The 15918-nt window shown below is 48.7% G+C and overlaps 1 protein-coding gene across 1 annotated transcript in view; it reads right to left on the bottom strand.

Moving 5' to 3' along the window:
• The window catches only part of NT5DC2 (5'-nucleotidase domain containing 2), a 28922-nt gene that overhangs the window by 3208 nt on the left and 9796 nt on the right, over positions 1-15918 (bottom strand). Inside the window, exons 4-10 of the mRNA XM_084269420.1 lie at positions 15009-15064; positions 12649-12742; positions 8886-9014; positions 5749-5809; positions 5002-5104; positions 4416-4517; positions 2053-2134 (exon numbers count right to left, since the gene is read on the bottom strand). Of these exons, the coding sequence (XP_084125546.1) occupies positions 2053-2134; positions 4416-4517; positions 5002-5104; positions 5749-5809; positions 8886-9014; positions 12649-12742; positions 15009-15064 (627 nt within the window). The remainder of the gene's footprint in view (positions 1-2052; positions 2135-4415; positions 4518-5001; positions 5105-5748; positions 5810-8885; positions 9015-12648; positions 12743-15008; positions 15065-15918) is intronic.

Consider the following 15918-nt stretch of genomic DNA (forward strand, 5'->3'; position numbering starts at 1 on the left):
CCAGTACAAAACACCGTTCCCCAAGGTCCCGTTCATAGAAGCTGCCCACAGCACAACCCCCACAGAGCTGGGCTTCAGACAGCAACCAGTCCACTCAGAGGCCTCCAGCAACATCACCAGTACAGCCATACACCATGGCCAGTGCCACCCACCAGAAAGGAGCACAGTGTGATAGTCCAAGAAACAAAACATGATGGGGACTACAACCAGGATACACGCTGTCACATCCCAAGATCCACAGTTAGGCAACAACCTTGATGTAGTCAGATGAATATCCTGGAGGGGCAGAACTGGAAAGGACCCCAAAATCCCACCCATCCCTCCTCCCTCCCTCATCTGTTCCTTTCCCCAGTGCATCTGAGTGAGCGACCTGTGGCCACAGGAGGTGGGTGGTCAAGAGCAGGGTTTAATTCAGCACTAAACCCCGTGGCTGAGGCACACCTTCTCTTCTGAGCTGCTAACCCACTGGGAGAGAGAGAGACTTTGTAAGAGTTCTGCTTGCATGTTCCCAACTTCCAGCTCTTGGCAGAGGACAGGACGCTTTGACAGACCCACTGGCCAGGCCAGAGGCTTCCCAACAGCACTGCTCAAGGATGTGACCTCCTTTTCTACCACAGGTCAGGTCCCAGCTACTTGACCTCAATCTCTCTAACAGTTTCTTCCCGTGGGATTGGACAGCTCACATAACCAAGAACAAACTGTCCTCAAGTCAGAGGGAACTTGTTCTCAAGGAACAGACCAGCTGCAAGGAGAACACCCCAAGGCAGCAAGTTCTCCAGAGGAACAGCCTGGTTAGATGTGGCTGTCCTGAAAGGGGAGAGAGCTGGAAGCCAGGCTTTGTACCCCATTTGATCACTCTTGTTTCTCTATTCCCTTCTCCTCAAGCCTACCTTTTCCAACCTTACAGAGGATGATTTGGAGGAAGGTGTAGAAGATCTTGGCACATACATCAGATTGCAGAGCTCTGCCTTCTTACCCTGAACCACCACAGTACTGGGAGCCCCTCCAGGACATCAGAAGAGGTATAAATTGTGTGATGTTCAACAAGGCTCAGCACCAAGTCTTGCCCTTGGATCACAACAACCCCAAGCAGTGCTACAGCCTTGGGGAAGGGTAGCCAAAAGGCTGCCTGGTGGAAAAGGACCTGGGGGGTGTTGGCTGACTGCTGGCTGAACATGAGCCAGCAGTGTGCTCAGGTGGCCAGTGGCATCCTGGCTCGTGTCAGGAATAGTGTGGCCAGCAGGACCAGGGCAGTGACAGCCCCCCTGTACTCAGCACTTGGGTGAGTGCCCAAGCAACAGGGAAAAACTCGGCCCAGCAGAGATAACCCAGCACAGGGCCTGCTGGGCCGAAAGGCAAACACCCAACAGCCTTAGTTTACTGGCCTTGCTCTGGTTTCTTCCGTTTTGGAAACTGGGGGGAATCCATCCCTCCAGTTACACTCCCTTCTGCAGGACAACCAGTGTGGAGCTGGGCAGGGAGCTGTTCCAGAGCTGCAGACAAAGATTTCCTACCAGGCAGCTCTCTAGGACCTTGTTTCAGCTCTGCCTCCTGCCACGTTAACAGTACCAGCAGAGCAGCCTCTCCTACACCTGGCATGAAGCATCTCTCACCATTCTCAGAGGTCAGGTTCTCACATGATGACAGGTGACACAGGCAGAGCTTTTGACAGAGAAGACCTTTGCTTACATCCCAGCAGAAGCTGAGAGACTTTTCAGAGACATGCAGATCACAAGGCTACTGCTCCACAGGATGCCAAGAGACATGCTGAAAGCATGCAGGGGAGAGGGCATCTCCTGCTGCCACCAGCCAGCACAGCACACAGAGCCTAGAGGGTATCTTCCCACAAATGCCCTCTCACTATCACAGGCACTCTCTTGAAGGGCATCCATTGTCTACTTTCCAGACACCCACAAGTGACAGAAGAGAACCCATCATTTCCCCCACCTCGACTGAACAGATTTTCCCTTGACTTCCAAAACTGCAACTGTCTTACAGTCCCTGCCATTTCAGACTCTAGCTTCATACCCCTCATGCAACTGTTCACTTTACCTCTTTGTAGATCTTCCCTTTCTCCAGCTGGTTTATTTTGTCCCACTGCAGTGAGCCTTTATCATCCAGTTTCCGAAAAGGTCTGGGAAAAAAAAAGGGGGGAAACATGAACTTCTTTTGATTTTTGGTGATTGTTACCCAGCAACCACAACATTTGAATCTCAAAACCTGTTTACCTATGTGGCAACTCATAATAAAAGCTGTACATGAGAAGTAACCTTCTGTGCCTCCTGCACTATTTATTCAGGGGAAGAGAAAGTTCAAGGCTGAATATGAGCCAGCAGTGTGCCCAGGTGGCCAGGAAGGCCAATGGCATCCTGGCTTGTGTCAGACACAGTGTGGCCAGTAGGTCTGGGGAGGGGATTGTGCCCCTGTACTGGGCACTGGTGAGGCGGCACCTTGAGTGCTGGGTCCAGTTCTGGGCTCCTCACCATCAGAAGGACATTGAGGTCCTGGAGCGAGTGCAGAGAAGGGCAACCAGGCTGGGGAAGGGGCTGGAGGGCAAATCCTCTGAGGAGCAGCTGAGGGAGCTGGGGGTGTTCAGCCTGGAGAAGAGGAGGCTCAGGGGAGACCTTCTCCCCACCTCCACTGCCCTGCCAGGAGGGTGCAGAGAGGTGGGCGATGGTCTCTTCAGCCAGGGGACAGGAGATGGGACAAGGGGCAATGGGCTCAAGCTGCACCAGGACAGGGTCAGAGCAGATTTTTCCCCGGCAGAGTTGTGGGGCTGTGGCACAGGCTGCCCAGGGAGGGGCTGAGTCACCTTCCCTGGGTGTGTTTAAAAAAGGGTAGATGAGGTGCTCAGGGACATGGTTTAGCTTAGGATGGGAATGGTTGGACTTGCTGATCTTAAAGGTCTTTTCCAATCTGGTGATTCTGTGAAATGTCTTTCCTGAATGCTCCTGCTGACTGGAGCCATCTCCACAGTAATATCCCTCACAACTCCTTGTGCTTCTCAGATAAAGAGAAAATGGGAAAAAAATATAATAAAGGCTCCCTCTGTAATGCTATGGCCAAGGATGCTTTTCCATGAAACACTGTGTGTCCTGTTCCAGTCTGCCTATGCCCCAGCCCAACAGAGATGTGGAATGTCTTAATAGGATGAACCAGTCTCTGGAGTGGATGGAAAGCCATCTCTGTGCTGATCTTGGCAGCTGATCTGAGCTGGCTCCTGTTGCTCCTGAGGGACTGCCTGGTTACCTTCCACTTGGACAGCAGGAGCAAAACAAGGCTGAAGTTACTTGACCCCCCAGGAACATTCATGGTCGATGGGAACTTTGCTCTTTCTTGGGACAGGAGTTCCAACCTGGGAACTCCAGGATCCAAAGCCTTGGTGCCAGCAGAGCACAACCTCACCCAGAAGTACTGCACGATCCTGAGCTGCCACAGGGCAGAAGGAATCCAGGCTCCCACCATGAACTCTGCTGCCTACCTGGGCAAGGGGCTCCCCAACTATGAGTGGGCTCAAGTGCACACCTGCATTTTCCCTTAGAGAAAACACTCTGCAGCTCACTACAGCTCACTCTCAGGAGGTTCCCCTTAATAAAGCCATTTCATAGGCTCACTCCTATTTATGTTAGTGGCCTGGGAACGGGAGAAGAAAATACATAGAGAGGAAAGAATAGACCTCTCCCTCAAGGGCAGTAATTCCTGGCCAGTCTTAAATTGAGGCAACAAAGCAGACACAAGTTTCCAAAGCAAATAATCCAAAGTGCAAAGTGAGGACAGCAGCTTGCCAATCACCCAGTCCCTTGGCAGCTGAAGGACCTAAAGGACCAGAACACCCAGCCACAAAGGCTTCCTGAACTGCCAGTTACCAAACAGCATGTATCCAGTCACTAAAGGGAAAAAACACCCACAAAAAAAGAAAGCCAGCAAACACCCAGACAAAAAAAAAAACCTCCCCCCAAACCCAAACCACAGATATTTGCTGTGGAGAACAGGAAAAGGAAAGGTTTTGGCACACTCTCAAGACCTGGAGCCAAGAAACAGCCAGTCCTCATACACATCATCCCCTTCCTCTTTTCTTTCTAAAGATTTAAGTACATCATTACCCCTGAAAATCTAAGTGCAGCTCAGACCATGACAGAACGGTGAGGCTTAAGACAGCAAGTTTTAGAAGGATGCTTTCTGCCTGGCACTACCCATTCTACCCACTTATTCCCAGACCAGTTGGTTTTCATCTCCTCAGAGAATATTTGAGAAGGCAGTGACAGGCTGGATGCCTGCTGAACCTAGAGTATGCTTAGAAAAATCACTAGGCCTGTGGCAGGTGAAGGAGGTGTTCACTCCAGGGCAGGGAGCCCACAGCCTGAGGCCCACAGCCTGAGTGAGGCCTGCAGCGCGGTGCTCCCCAGGACACGCACTTCCGCCGATCGGTGAAGAAGTTGGGCTTCCCAGCTTGCACTATGACCAGGTCGAACAAGTCCCGCCAGTTCTTGCCAACCATGTGTTTCATTCCTTTGTCCCTAAGGGTAAAGGGACAGAAGAGTTAACAGATCCATCACTCTTTGTTTCACCCAACCGGGCGTCTTTACCACAGCCCGGCCTAACTTGACTTTCACTTCGGTAACAGAAGAAAGAAGAGAGACTTGTGACTTGCCCCAGGCTGTGTCACTGCATGGAGCACTGATGTAACATTTAGCCTCTCACACCCTTTCTCCTGGACCCTGGGAAGCCCAGAGAGGTCTGTGATGCAGCAAAAAGCTGCTAGAGTTAATCCAAATGGCAGCTCTGTAAGACTGTGGCCAGTCACAGCCTTCTCTTCTTCAAAAAGCCAGAGTCAATTATGTAGCGAGCCACAGGGTGTAACACTTCACCACAAGGGGCTCCAGGAAAGCACCCTCAGGCCTGCTGCCACCTCTAGCACACAGCTTTCAGCTAGTCACAGGAGAGACCACAGCGCTCTGGCAGTGCCAGGGTGACCCATCAATGTGTAATGACAGTACTCACACAAAGCTAAAGGGGCTGTTTGTAATGAGGAAGAGTTTCTTCCCGTGGTTCACCAGTCGGTTCAGCACAGCATAGATTTCATCCCCATGCAGAATATACTGCTCTGTAATGGAATGCAACAGAGATCATCAATCAAAACATTCTGGCATAAGTCATGGTTGCATTTCTTTAAGAACAAACCCAAACTGAGCCCCTCTACCAGCTGGGTTGCAAAAGGCTGGAGTTAGATCCACCTCAAGCAGGCAGGCAGTGAACCTTCCTCAAGTGAAGTGAAATGTCCTTCCTCATGAATCCCATCTAGAGGGAAATGAGGGACTGAGAAACTGAAAAGGCTGGCAAAAAAAAAAAAAAAGAGGGTTGATACCAAACTGTCACAAGGGACAGGCACAGCCACTCCAGGCAGTGTTGCTACCAGGAGCTGCCTTTCCCCAGAATGACCAGGAAGCCTTCCCAGGTGGTGCTGCCTTTCCACGTCGATATCATACTAAAGGCTGTCACTGCTCATTTACAGGCCAAGGGAAAACAGAAACCCAAGCAATGAGGGAGCCATTTCCTTCACCAGACCCTGAAGACTACCTGTCTCTCACTGCCACTCCCCCTCGCTGCCTTTAGGCATGACACACTCACGTATGTCACCACGTCCAGTGTCCCCCGACTCCCAGGACTGCACGTAGGGCCAACACACTCATCTGACACAGAATGCCACACAGCAAAATGGGTTTGGCACCAGAGCTGTATTTAACTCACCCAGGTCTTTTTCAATCCACTGGTACATCACTCCTTTCACATGTACATCTCTAATAGCATCCTAAAGAAAAGGGCAAGGAAAAAAGGTTCAGTTTAAGCTCTGGTGTTCCCATTTCCCAGCATGCAAACCTACTGCCACCACTGAGGACCAACACTGTGATCACACATCCCCTCTTGTTGCTGGATGAGCAAAAGCTAGACTCATGCTAAGCAGATGACCTTGTACAGAGAGGCTCACCTACAGGCCAGGAAGAAGAGCACAGTGGCTACCTCAGTTGATGCAGCACAAGGGGAAAAGCCTCAAAACCCACCCATGAAAGCACAACTTCCTTCCTGCTCCTGGAAGCCAGCACATCTTAACACACTGCTGCCATGGCAGTCAGAACCATTTACTGCCCCAAAACTGGTTAGACACCAGCTGGCTTTTCTTCCTCCCTGTGCCTGTGGAAGCTCTGCCAAGGGATGGGAGCGTGGCCGAGGTGAACAGCAGCAGAGCTGCAGAGGGGTGAGCATCCGTGACTCCAAAACACTCCCCACAAAGCCAAGAAGGGTTCCAGCCCCCAGCCCCAGATGGCCAGTGGGCATGGGCAGAGCAGAAGGTGAGGGTTTTTCTCCAAAACAGAGCTGCCCATTTTTCAGGAGGGAGGCAAGTTGAGCCAGTTATTGTCAAGGACATCCAACTGGCCTCTGTTTTCCAGGCCAGAGGCCAAGATACAACACATTTTTGGACACACCCAACTGTGATTCTTCCCATCTCCCTCCAGTGAGACATGAGACACACAAACTCATTTCCAGAGCAGCAGCACATGTTGCAGTGTTTGCACATGCACATGCTTGGTTTTAAGAGAACCTTTTTCAACCTTGACAATTTAGAATGGTAAACAAATGCTGCCTTTCCCCAGGACCCTGTTACACCCTGTTACATCCCTGTTCACTCCTTCAGGAACACACTGGATCACCACTCTCACTGCTGACCCTGCTCCAGTGACACCTGCACAGGACACCACACAGTTGCCTGGTCTCACAGCAGTGTGGTGAAACCTGCTTGTCACCCCAGACATCATTTAATTCAACGTGGTGAGAGAACCAGAATTTACAATTTAGATGCAAGGTGTTACCTCTTCAGACCAGAGTTCCAGGAGTGTCTTTCTCCCGTGGGGATTTGAATGGTAAAAGGGCAGAGGTCACATCTCATTCACCAAGACACTGCCTTATTGGAGAGAAACTAAACACAAAGCAAGGGTGCTAACAGGAAAACAGCTGTATCTTGAGCAGCACTGGCACTAAAAGCTGACAACACTTCACATTTGTGTCAAAATTACCTTTGGGGAGCAGAAAGAGCTGCTAGTGTGGTCCCTCCCTAAAGCCCTGCCCCCAAAAAAGAAATAAATTGGGGAAAAAAAGAAGAGTTACAAGGTTCCTGCAGGTAAATCCTGGTAGCCTGGGAAGGTGTGTCAGACAGGGCTCTCAAACTCCTCCAAAGGAAAGTGGGGTAAACTGTAGTTTTTACTCCCAAGCAGAGAGTCACCAAACTGATGTGCTGGGATTACTCGATTTACAAGTCAGCTTCGACCTCAGGATCTGCCCTTCTGACTCTGCAGTGTCTTCAGTGCTCAACCTGCTCCCAAACACACAGCACTGCAGCCAGGATTGCTGCTGAGAACTACAGGAGAGTGGTATCAGGCCTAGGCATGTCATCACTGACTATGAGCCTGTGTTGTAGTAACAGCTGGGGCTATGCAAGTCCTCTTGGACACCCATTTGTGAGGCACAGAAAGATCTCTGTGCTCATGCTCACAAACCATTGCTCTGCACTGGCACTGCAGTACTGCAACAGGGGAAGTTCTGCAAAGATGCCTGGCTATCCTCACTGCACAGCAGAAAGCAAGAACTCTTCTGGTGGAAGCACAGGACAGTCCCCAACTCTGCAAACACACATGCCTGGGGAGAGCACTCAGGAGTTTCAGGATGAGCACTCAGGAGTTGCAGGCATTGAGCAGTTTGCCCTGTACTGAGTATGTAGGAGGTTGTGGCAACCATCCACCTCCTCTCAAAAGCTCAACTAGGAACATGTCCATTTTAACTCTTGACAACAGACCTCAGGAGTCAGCTGCATCCCCTTTTACAACCCCCCCCAAGAGCAAAACCAACTACAACATCAGAGAAATATTTCAGGTCTTGTGGGAAACTGGCTGGCTTGCTGTTATCAAGCACAAACAGAAGGTCAGAACGTGAGCTGTAATCCTGGGCTGCAGCAAAGGTGGCAGGGTGGCTCCTTATCACAACAGCAGCAGCACAGATGCAGAGCTCCATTTCCTTCACAGGAAGGCTGAACAGCATATGTCTGGGTTGCTGATCAGTGGGTGAGGAGAAGATTTCCAGAAGATACAAATCAAACACCTCTCTCCTTGGAAAAAGGCATGGATAAGTCTTGGCTACTGAGAAGGATGGATGTCTCTCTTAACAGAAGTCCCTTAGGGCACCAATCTCAAGCACTTGCATTTTGCCTACAACATTAACTAAGAAGTCAAACACTACCCCCCTCACAATGCTGATGATCTCATGTCCCATGTCAGCAGCAAAGTTGGAGGGTACAGTTAGCACCTTGGAGTAACTGGCTCTTGAAAGCTACAGTCACCCACTGGAAAACACTCCAAAAGGATCAGACTGCTCTGTAGCTGCAAATGGAAAGGGTGGACTCTCAGAGGTGGTGAGGGCAGGTGTTTCACAACAATTGCTGTATAAAGCAAAGGGTTTGGTCAGACCAAGCCTCTTTGAAAAATAAAATATTAACAAGAAAACATAGACTTGAAAAGTCTACAGAACCAGAAAACATTTACACAAGCTTTGTGACATACTGCCCATGGAAGGGCCTTCAACCTCACCAGCCTAGGCACTCCTGCAAGAAATAATGTCCAGCAACACCAGCTCTGTAGTACAGACAGAAACCCAACATGTTCTGAAAACAGAGCTTTGGTTATTTCCTGGTGATGCTTTAATCAAAAGGGGTGACAACTTTGTCATATTAGGCTGCACCCTGATGGCCCCTTAGGATTGAGAACTGCAGATCTCACCAGTGCTCACAAGCCAAAGTTCTGAGGTGGTGTGAGCTATGGGGCAGCTGACATTTTACTTACAGATATATCCTTGTAAAGATGGACCTGGTCAAACTCAATGCCATGAGTTATGAAGTAGTCAATGACTGAAGAGAGCAGGGTCATTTCAGGAAGAGAAAAAATGTCCATAAATTGCTTAAGTGATGGACCCTGGAAAGCAAAAAATTCAGGAGACACGTTAAACAAAAAATACTTTTGAGAGAAAAAAACCCAAACAGTAAAGCCAACAAAGTCCTATCACCCAGTACTGGTTGGAAGACGTTCCAGGCTAACAGAAAGAAAACCACTAACCTGGAAAGTCCCAGCCAGGCCCCCAGTGGCTCTCTCTTTTCCACCAAAACACTAACCTAACCTATTAACACTTGACAAGAGAGATTTCTCCTTCACAAAAATGACTAAACAAAGCCAGCATCATTAACACCCTGCTGTCAAGGTGGAGGAAGCAGTCTTAGACCCTAAATTCTATTTCAACCCCATGCCCTTCACTTCCCACCCGGCCTCCTGGCATTGTCACCAGTGCCAAGAGATGACACACTGCTACAGAAGTGGCTGTGGCCCTCAGTGAAGGCATCCCATTACTCATCTCAACCAGGCTGTGACACTGGACACAAGGGCACCACAGCTGCTCTAACCACATTCCAGAGAGGTTTGAGAGGCAAGTGCAAGAAGAATCACTCCTGGGAGCAGCCTGTCACTGCCTGCCTGTTGTTGAGCCATTATGGAAAACCAGAGTGGCAGAAGGAAGAGACCCAGCAGCCAAGTGGAAATAGACAATTAAATTCTGCCCAAGAAATAACTTGCCTCACATGAAGCAAGGCTGCAAGTCTACCTTAGGTTTGCCATTTTTGGTGCCTGCCAATCACAAACCTATCAGCAGGTTGACAGCCAGCTTTGGCTCCAGAGAGGCCTTCTGATCAAAAGCAGCTTGTTTGTACAGTATGTTCCACCTATGCAGAGGGCTACAGCGAGTCTCATTAGCAACGTGGAATCAGAGTTTTCACCTGTCATTGCTGAAATGCCAGATCAGCCAAGGGAACCATTGGTGAGGTCTTAAACATGAGAAGTAGTTTGGAAATGCACAGACTTCTCAGTGAACCCAGGCACCAGAGATGTCCTGGCAAACCAGATGCACTGTGCCTGTGTATGTGGGCTTTGAGCAATTCATGACTGACCACCACAAAGCTGGAACTCCCTAGGACAGTACTGGTCCATATCACAAGGTGTTTATTAGAGCTATGGGAAAGACAGACATGAAAGCAGCAACTTGAAGATCACAGAAGATGCACATGGTGAAAGCTGGCAGAGAGAATGTGCCACTTAACGACAAACATGGGCCATGTCACGTCAGGATGTAACAACAGTAATACCTCCACTAGCACTCTGCAACACTCTCTGAAGGCAATATTGGAATAATGCAAAGTGGAGTCAGGAAAGAAGATGCAGAATGGCAAAAGAACAGGAAACAACCATTTTCCCAAGGTCTGTTATCAAAAAAATGTTGTCATCAAATGCTATGTTGGTGGGCTGAGGGTTACACATTTTTTATCCATCCATCCATCCATCCATCCATCCATCCATCCATCCATCCATCCATCCATCCATCCATCCATCCATCCATCCATCCATCCATCCCCCGACCTACAGCAGAAGAGAACACAAAGAACAGCCCCTGTTTTGGGTCATGTAAGACATGTGTTGGTCCTGCTTAGCAATACTTGCTGAATTTTGATGTGTGGCTGCTAAGGAAACCTTTCTCCCACTAGCAAACCCAAAACTTCCCGACAACCACCCCTACCTTTTCTTCCTGTCCAGGGATTCCACGAAAGAAGCAAGAGGGGCACAGACAGGCAGTTTCTACTCACTAGGTATAGGATTTAGTGGAGAACAGCAAGGTAATGACTTGTGCCACCAAGACCTCAAACATGGAGGAGAGAGTTAAATGTTCAGTGTTAAACAGGAGAGACTTGCCTTGTAGGTAGTCAACTCTGATTTTGGTTTCGTGTCATCATCTTACAAGGCAAATCCAGCCTCACTTCCTCCTTTAGTGGCCTCAACCTCCTTATAGTAGACATGCTGACACAAGTCAGGATGAACACTGGACTGCAGTTTTAGAAAGTGCTACATATGCAGTTTCCATAACATCTGTAAGTTCCCTGCCTTCATTACAAGCCAACACTACTCCTGCCAGCAAAAGCCACACTAGTTGTGCTAACCCTGGGCAACATCTGTGCCTACCTACTGCAGGTGTTGGGATGCCAATAGCTGTCCACACTCTCTTGCCAACAGAGCATCAGGAAAACCCTTAAGAGAGGATATTTACACATATCACTTACACCAGTGTCACTTGTCCTGTGTGTTTTTGCCTGGAATCACTGACCTGGCAGACTTCCCTGTCACTCATGCCCATAACATCAGCAGGGCAGACTAAGGAGGACAAGATCAAAGATCCCTGCTAAAGCCTCACCCCACACCAGCTGCACTGCCCCATCTCACACTGGCAGTCATCTTAACCCAGATGCTTTCCCACCAGTGTGTTAGTGACACAGGTTGAGCAGACACTGCTGGATATTAATGTAATTAGTTGAATATACTTTTGCTCTTTGTGGTTTATCTAGAAGGTTTTAGATTTCATTACGTTATGAAGAGAGGACATTCACCTCTTCAGAAAGAATAAGCTGCTGTCCCTACCTGGTACGTACAAACCAGCACAGAAAGGCACCTTGGCACGAACACCTGGTCCTACAAAAGGCCACAACTTGATAGAGACTCCATGTCTACAATTATTTGAGGAGAAAGGTGAAATCATCTCAGGTGTGCTAGGAGTGAGGAGAGCTGCACAGCGGGAGCCTATAATCAAGTGTAGTTTACAGACAGATATCAATTCTAAACAGAAATATCCCATTGCAAAGCTGGAAACAACACTGACCTATAAACAGAATATAGACTTACCCAAAAAGCAACCACTCAGAATAATTGTTCCCAAGAGAGAGAAAATCAGAAAGGGACCTTGCTGGAGCCTTCCCACAGCAGACTCAGAGAGGTATTACCAGAGGCAGCCTGCCCTTCTCCTTCCAGCTTCCCATATGGGACAAACTAACAAAGGGCAAGAAAAAAAGCAGTTCTGGGGGGAAAGAGATGTGAACAGCCCTGCCTGCCCACTGCACCACTCTAGACACTTGAGGAAGAGAAATGGCTTTCTGGTTCAGGCACCCAGAAGATTTCTACAGCTCCTATGGACAGAGGCTCAGTACTTCACTGCACAGTAAACTTTTCTGCCTAAAACCCCACCCCAACATTCACAGATGACATCCCTACAAGTAATATCCACTGAGTGAGTAGATCTGAAGAGGTGTGGAGGGGGGATCCCTTTCATGAAGAAAAAAAAAACCCTACCCAAAAGCAAAGAGAAAGGCATTGCAAGCACATCACTGCTACACACACATACCCCCTCCCACACAGCTCTCTACAGGCTGCCCTGGTAGCTGGGGAGCTGGATTTGGCCAAGGAACAAACAGGAAACATCTCCCTATCGGTCTCCAGAGCCGTTCAGCTCTAGGCCAATACCCTGGTGCTTAGGAATGCTTTGCAGATGGCTTTCACATGCTAAACTGCTAAATAACCTCTGGGGCAAATTCCCACTGAAAAAAAAAACACAGTGCAGCTCACTGGCGAGTGAGCCTTTGGAGTCCCAGAGAGGCAGGAGTCATTCACATGCTCACACCATTCCCTCTGTTTTCCTAGCCCTTAGAAGAGCTGCTGCATCAGAGCAGTAACTTAACCATACCTTGCCATAGAAATCACTCATCTGGTAGAGGGGGATGTGCTGTGTACCACCGTAGAGTTCGATTACCTCTTCGTCAGGCACTGGTTTCAGCCCTCTAGACACAGAGCAACAGAAACAGTGTGTCAGTGATCACCAGTCTGCACAGAGCTGCAAAAGGCACAGAGAAAGAAGATGGGATAGGCAGGCTCCTTTCTAAAACTCCCAAATTTCTCTTGCACAAAGGAGCTAGACAGAGAGCCTGACAGCTCCATGGCTTCTTAAGACTCACATAAAATCTTTCAGCAGACATTCCTCAGATACCTTGTTTGCTCCTTGGAGTTAATTGAGGGGCTTTATCCACATTCCAGCAGAGTTCAGGCAGAGGCTTCTCTCCCTCTGCCATCAATCTGCTGGTCAGACTGCCAGACTAAGGCAGCCCCTCCGACATGACTCTGGCAGCAATGGGTAACTGGGGGTTAGGAGAGGTTGGTTCCATGAGGTGTAGCACCGTTAAAGGCAAAGGTGTGGAAAAGAGCTTGCTGGAAACGGGAGGCTCCTTCCTATTTGTTTTCCCCAAGCAAAACAGGTAAGTGCATTCAACAGAGAGCACTGCTTTCCCCCAGGCACCATAACCACAGGTGGGCTGTGTACCATTAGTGACAATCCTTATCTGACTGCTGCAGGGTTTGCCTCTTGCACAAGTTTTGATGGCTGTTAAGTTACAAAGGCAGCAACTTTCCCTTTCTCCTTTCCTGTTCAGTCAGGGTACAGCCTCTGAGAAGTTAAATTGCCTGGGATGTGCTCAAAAGCTAAGGACAGGTTAGGAAAAGGACATTTCAAGAAGGGCAGTTACAGACAGGTAACAGGGAAAGATGTTGAAATGCATTTTAGCTAAAAATCTATTGATGAAGATGAAGAGAAATATGGGGCAGTACCAACCACTCTTCCTCACTCCCCCCAAAGCTACCACTCAAAGAAGCCAATTCTCTCTGATTATGAAACCCCCTTCTTAATATTCCTTGAGTGTTTACTGTAACTGCAGCTTAACAGCAAAAGGACAGAGTTCAAGAAAAAAGCCAAACACTGGCTTCCATGCTCAAGAAATACAACACACATTTACAGTAGCTTTGCTACCAATACCTATGGATCACTGCTTTTTACACACCAAGGTCGTTCCACTCTGGGGCAAGGCTTTCTCCCAGCCTCTAGTCTCACAACTTTCTGGAGAAAAGTTTGCTCTCCACTGTTTCAGCCACTTACTCCAAAGCACACCCAGCTCTCCTTTGAAAACGACAGAAGAGGAGGAAAAATAGAACACCCTTGGCCTTGAGGCCCTGATTCGGATGCATCATAACTTCATAGACAGGTCCATACTGCTTTAAGATTTTATTTACACACCCAGAGTGCTCTCCCCTTAGCTTTGTGACCAGGCACAGTAGACACTGCTGGGACACAGAATCACAGGGGTTGGAAGGGACCTGGAGAGCCCATGGGGTCCAACCCCCTGCCAAAGCAGCTCCCCAGCTCATATTGCACAGGGCGGCGTCCAGACGGGGCTGGAATCTCTCCAGAGATGGAGACTCCACACCCCCTGGGCAGCCTGTCCCAGGGCTCCCTCACCCTCACTGGGGAAAAGTTCTTCCCCATCTTGCTGTGGAACTTCTGTGCTCCAACTTGCAGCCATTGCTCCTTGTCCTGTCTCCACAGACACTGAAAAGGGGCTGCCCATTCCCCCTCCATCCCATCCTTCAGATATTGATAAACATTCATAAGGTCCCCCCTTAGTCTTCTTTTCTCCAGGCTGAACAGCCCCAGCTCACTCAGCCTTTCCTCACAGGGGAGATGCTCCAGGCCCTTCTTCATCTCCATAGCCTCCTCTGGACTCTCTCCAGGAGATCCCTGTCTTTGTTATCCCAGGGAGCCCAGAACTGGACACAACGCTCCAGGTGGGGCCTGACCAGGGCAGAGTCTCACTCCTGTATCTGGAGAAGACAGGCCTCTGTGTGGACCACACAGAGAGGAGCCCGTTCCCAGCTGCACTGTTTGTTCATGGATATCAACCCAGATATGCTGTAGCTACAACTCAGGCATCGTGCAGGGTACGTGACCAGATGTGTCATTACCCATTCCACAAAGCTCCAGGTCTTTCCACCCACACTTGGCTTGAAACGCTTAAGAAAAATAACTCCCTGCAATTATATGCCAGGTGAGCCCTTGAAGCAAGTGCAGACAGGATAAGCCAGACGTGATTGTGCTCTGCTCAGAAAAACAAAACAAACCACCCAACCAAAAATCCCCCCCGTATGCAATGAACACACAGAGTCAGGAATCCACCTTTGCATAGACAGGCATTTAGAAAATTGTTTTCAGAACTGACAGACCTGTATGCTGTCCCCAGCTGGACATAGTGGAAAGCATCAATCTTCATCAGAAGACTCTGTGATAAAGGGTATTTACTGTTAGAATTGGGTAGTTTTGCACTGAATCCTTGTTTAACTTTCAAGTTCCACACAAATGACATTTAGGAAACAAAATTTGATATAAACAACACACATCCATGGACTTTAAGTTGCACTTACTTCCCAGCCACTTGTAAATACATTCCTACAGCAGCTTTTTATTTGCCTATCTGGCAAAAAGAGCATCTTTCTATGATCTAAAACACCCCTGTCTGTTACACTCTAAACTTTGTGGACATGGATGCAGTTGAAAAGCAGAGAAAACAATGTGTCGGTGCCTCAAACAGTCTTTTCTTACCTCCCTTCCAAAAGCACACACACATTCCAAAGGAGCTTTGTGTGCACAAGAGATCTATTTCTCCTCACATTTATCTTAAGCAGAACTAAGTGGGCAAGTTTTGGTTTAGAGTACAGCTGTGCCTGGTTGTTTTCTCTACACAAGAGCCCTCCCCTCCACCACTTGTGCCTCTCCCCAACAGACACTCAAGCAAAGATGTTCACAAACACACCAGGCTGCTATCAGAGCTGTCTTTGCAATTTTTAATCAGACTCCCCTATTCTTGAGTCATCCTTTCTCCTCCATCCATCATTCTGAAGCCTTAATACAAGTTCTCAGGGCATGGAAAGCAGCCTGATGCTAAATCTGCAGTGCTCTGCAACTCCAGTAAGGACACAGCCTCAAATTATTTGTGCTGCTTCCACCACAGTGCAAGGTAATTGATTCCATGGAGCACTGACAACCTTCAGGTACCTCCTTTTATCACAATACTACATCAGTGCAGCTTGTTACACTGTGGGCAGACCTCCAACTAGTCTGTGAGGGGTGCAGGCA

Source organism: Gallinula chloropus (assembly GCF_964237585.1).
Source record: "Gallinula chloropus genome assembly, chromosome: 12".
Classification (NCBI taxonomy): Eukaryota; Metazoa; Chordata; class Aves; order Gruiformes; family Rallidae; genus Gallinula; species Gallinula chloropus.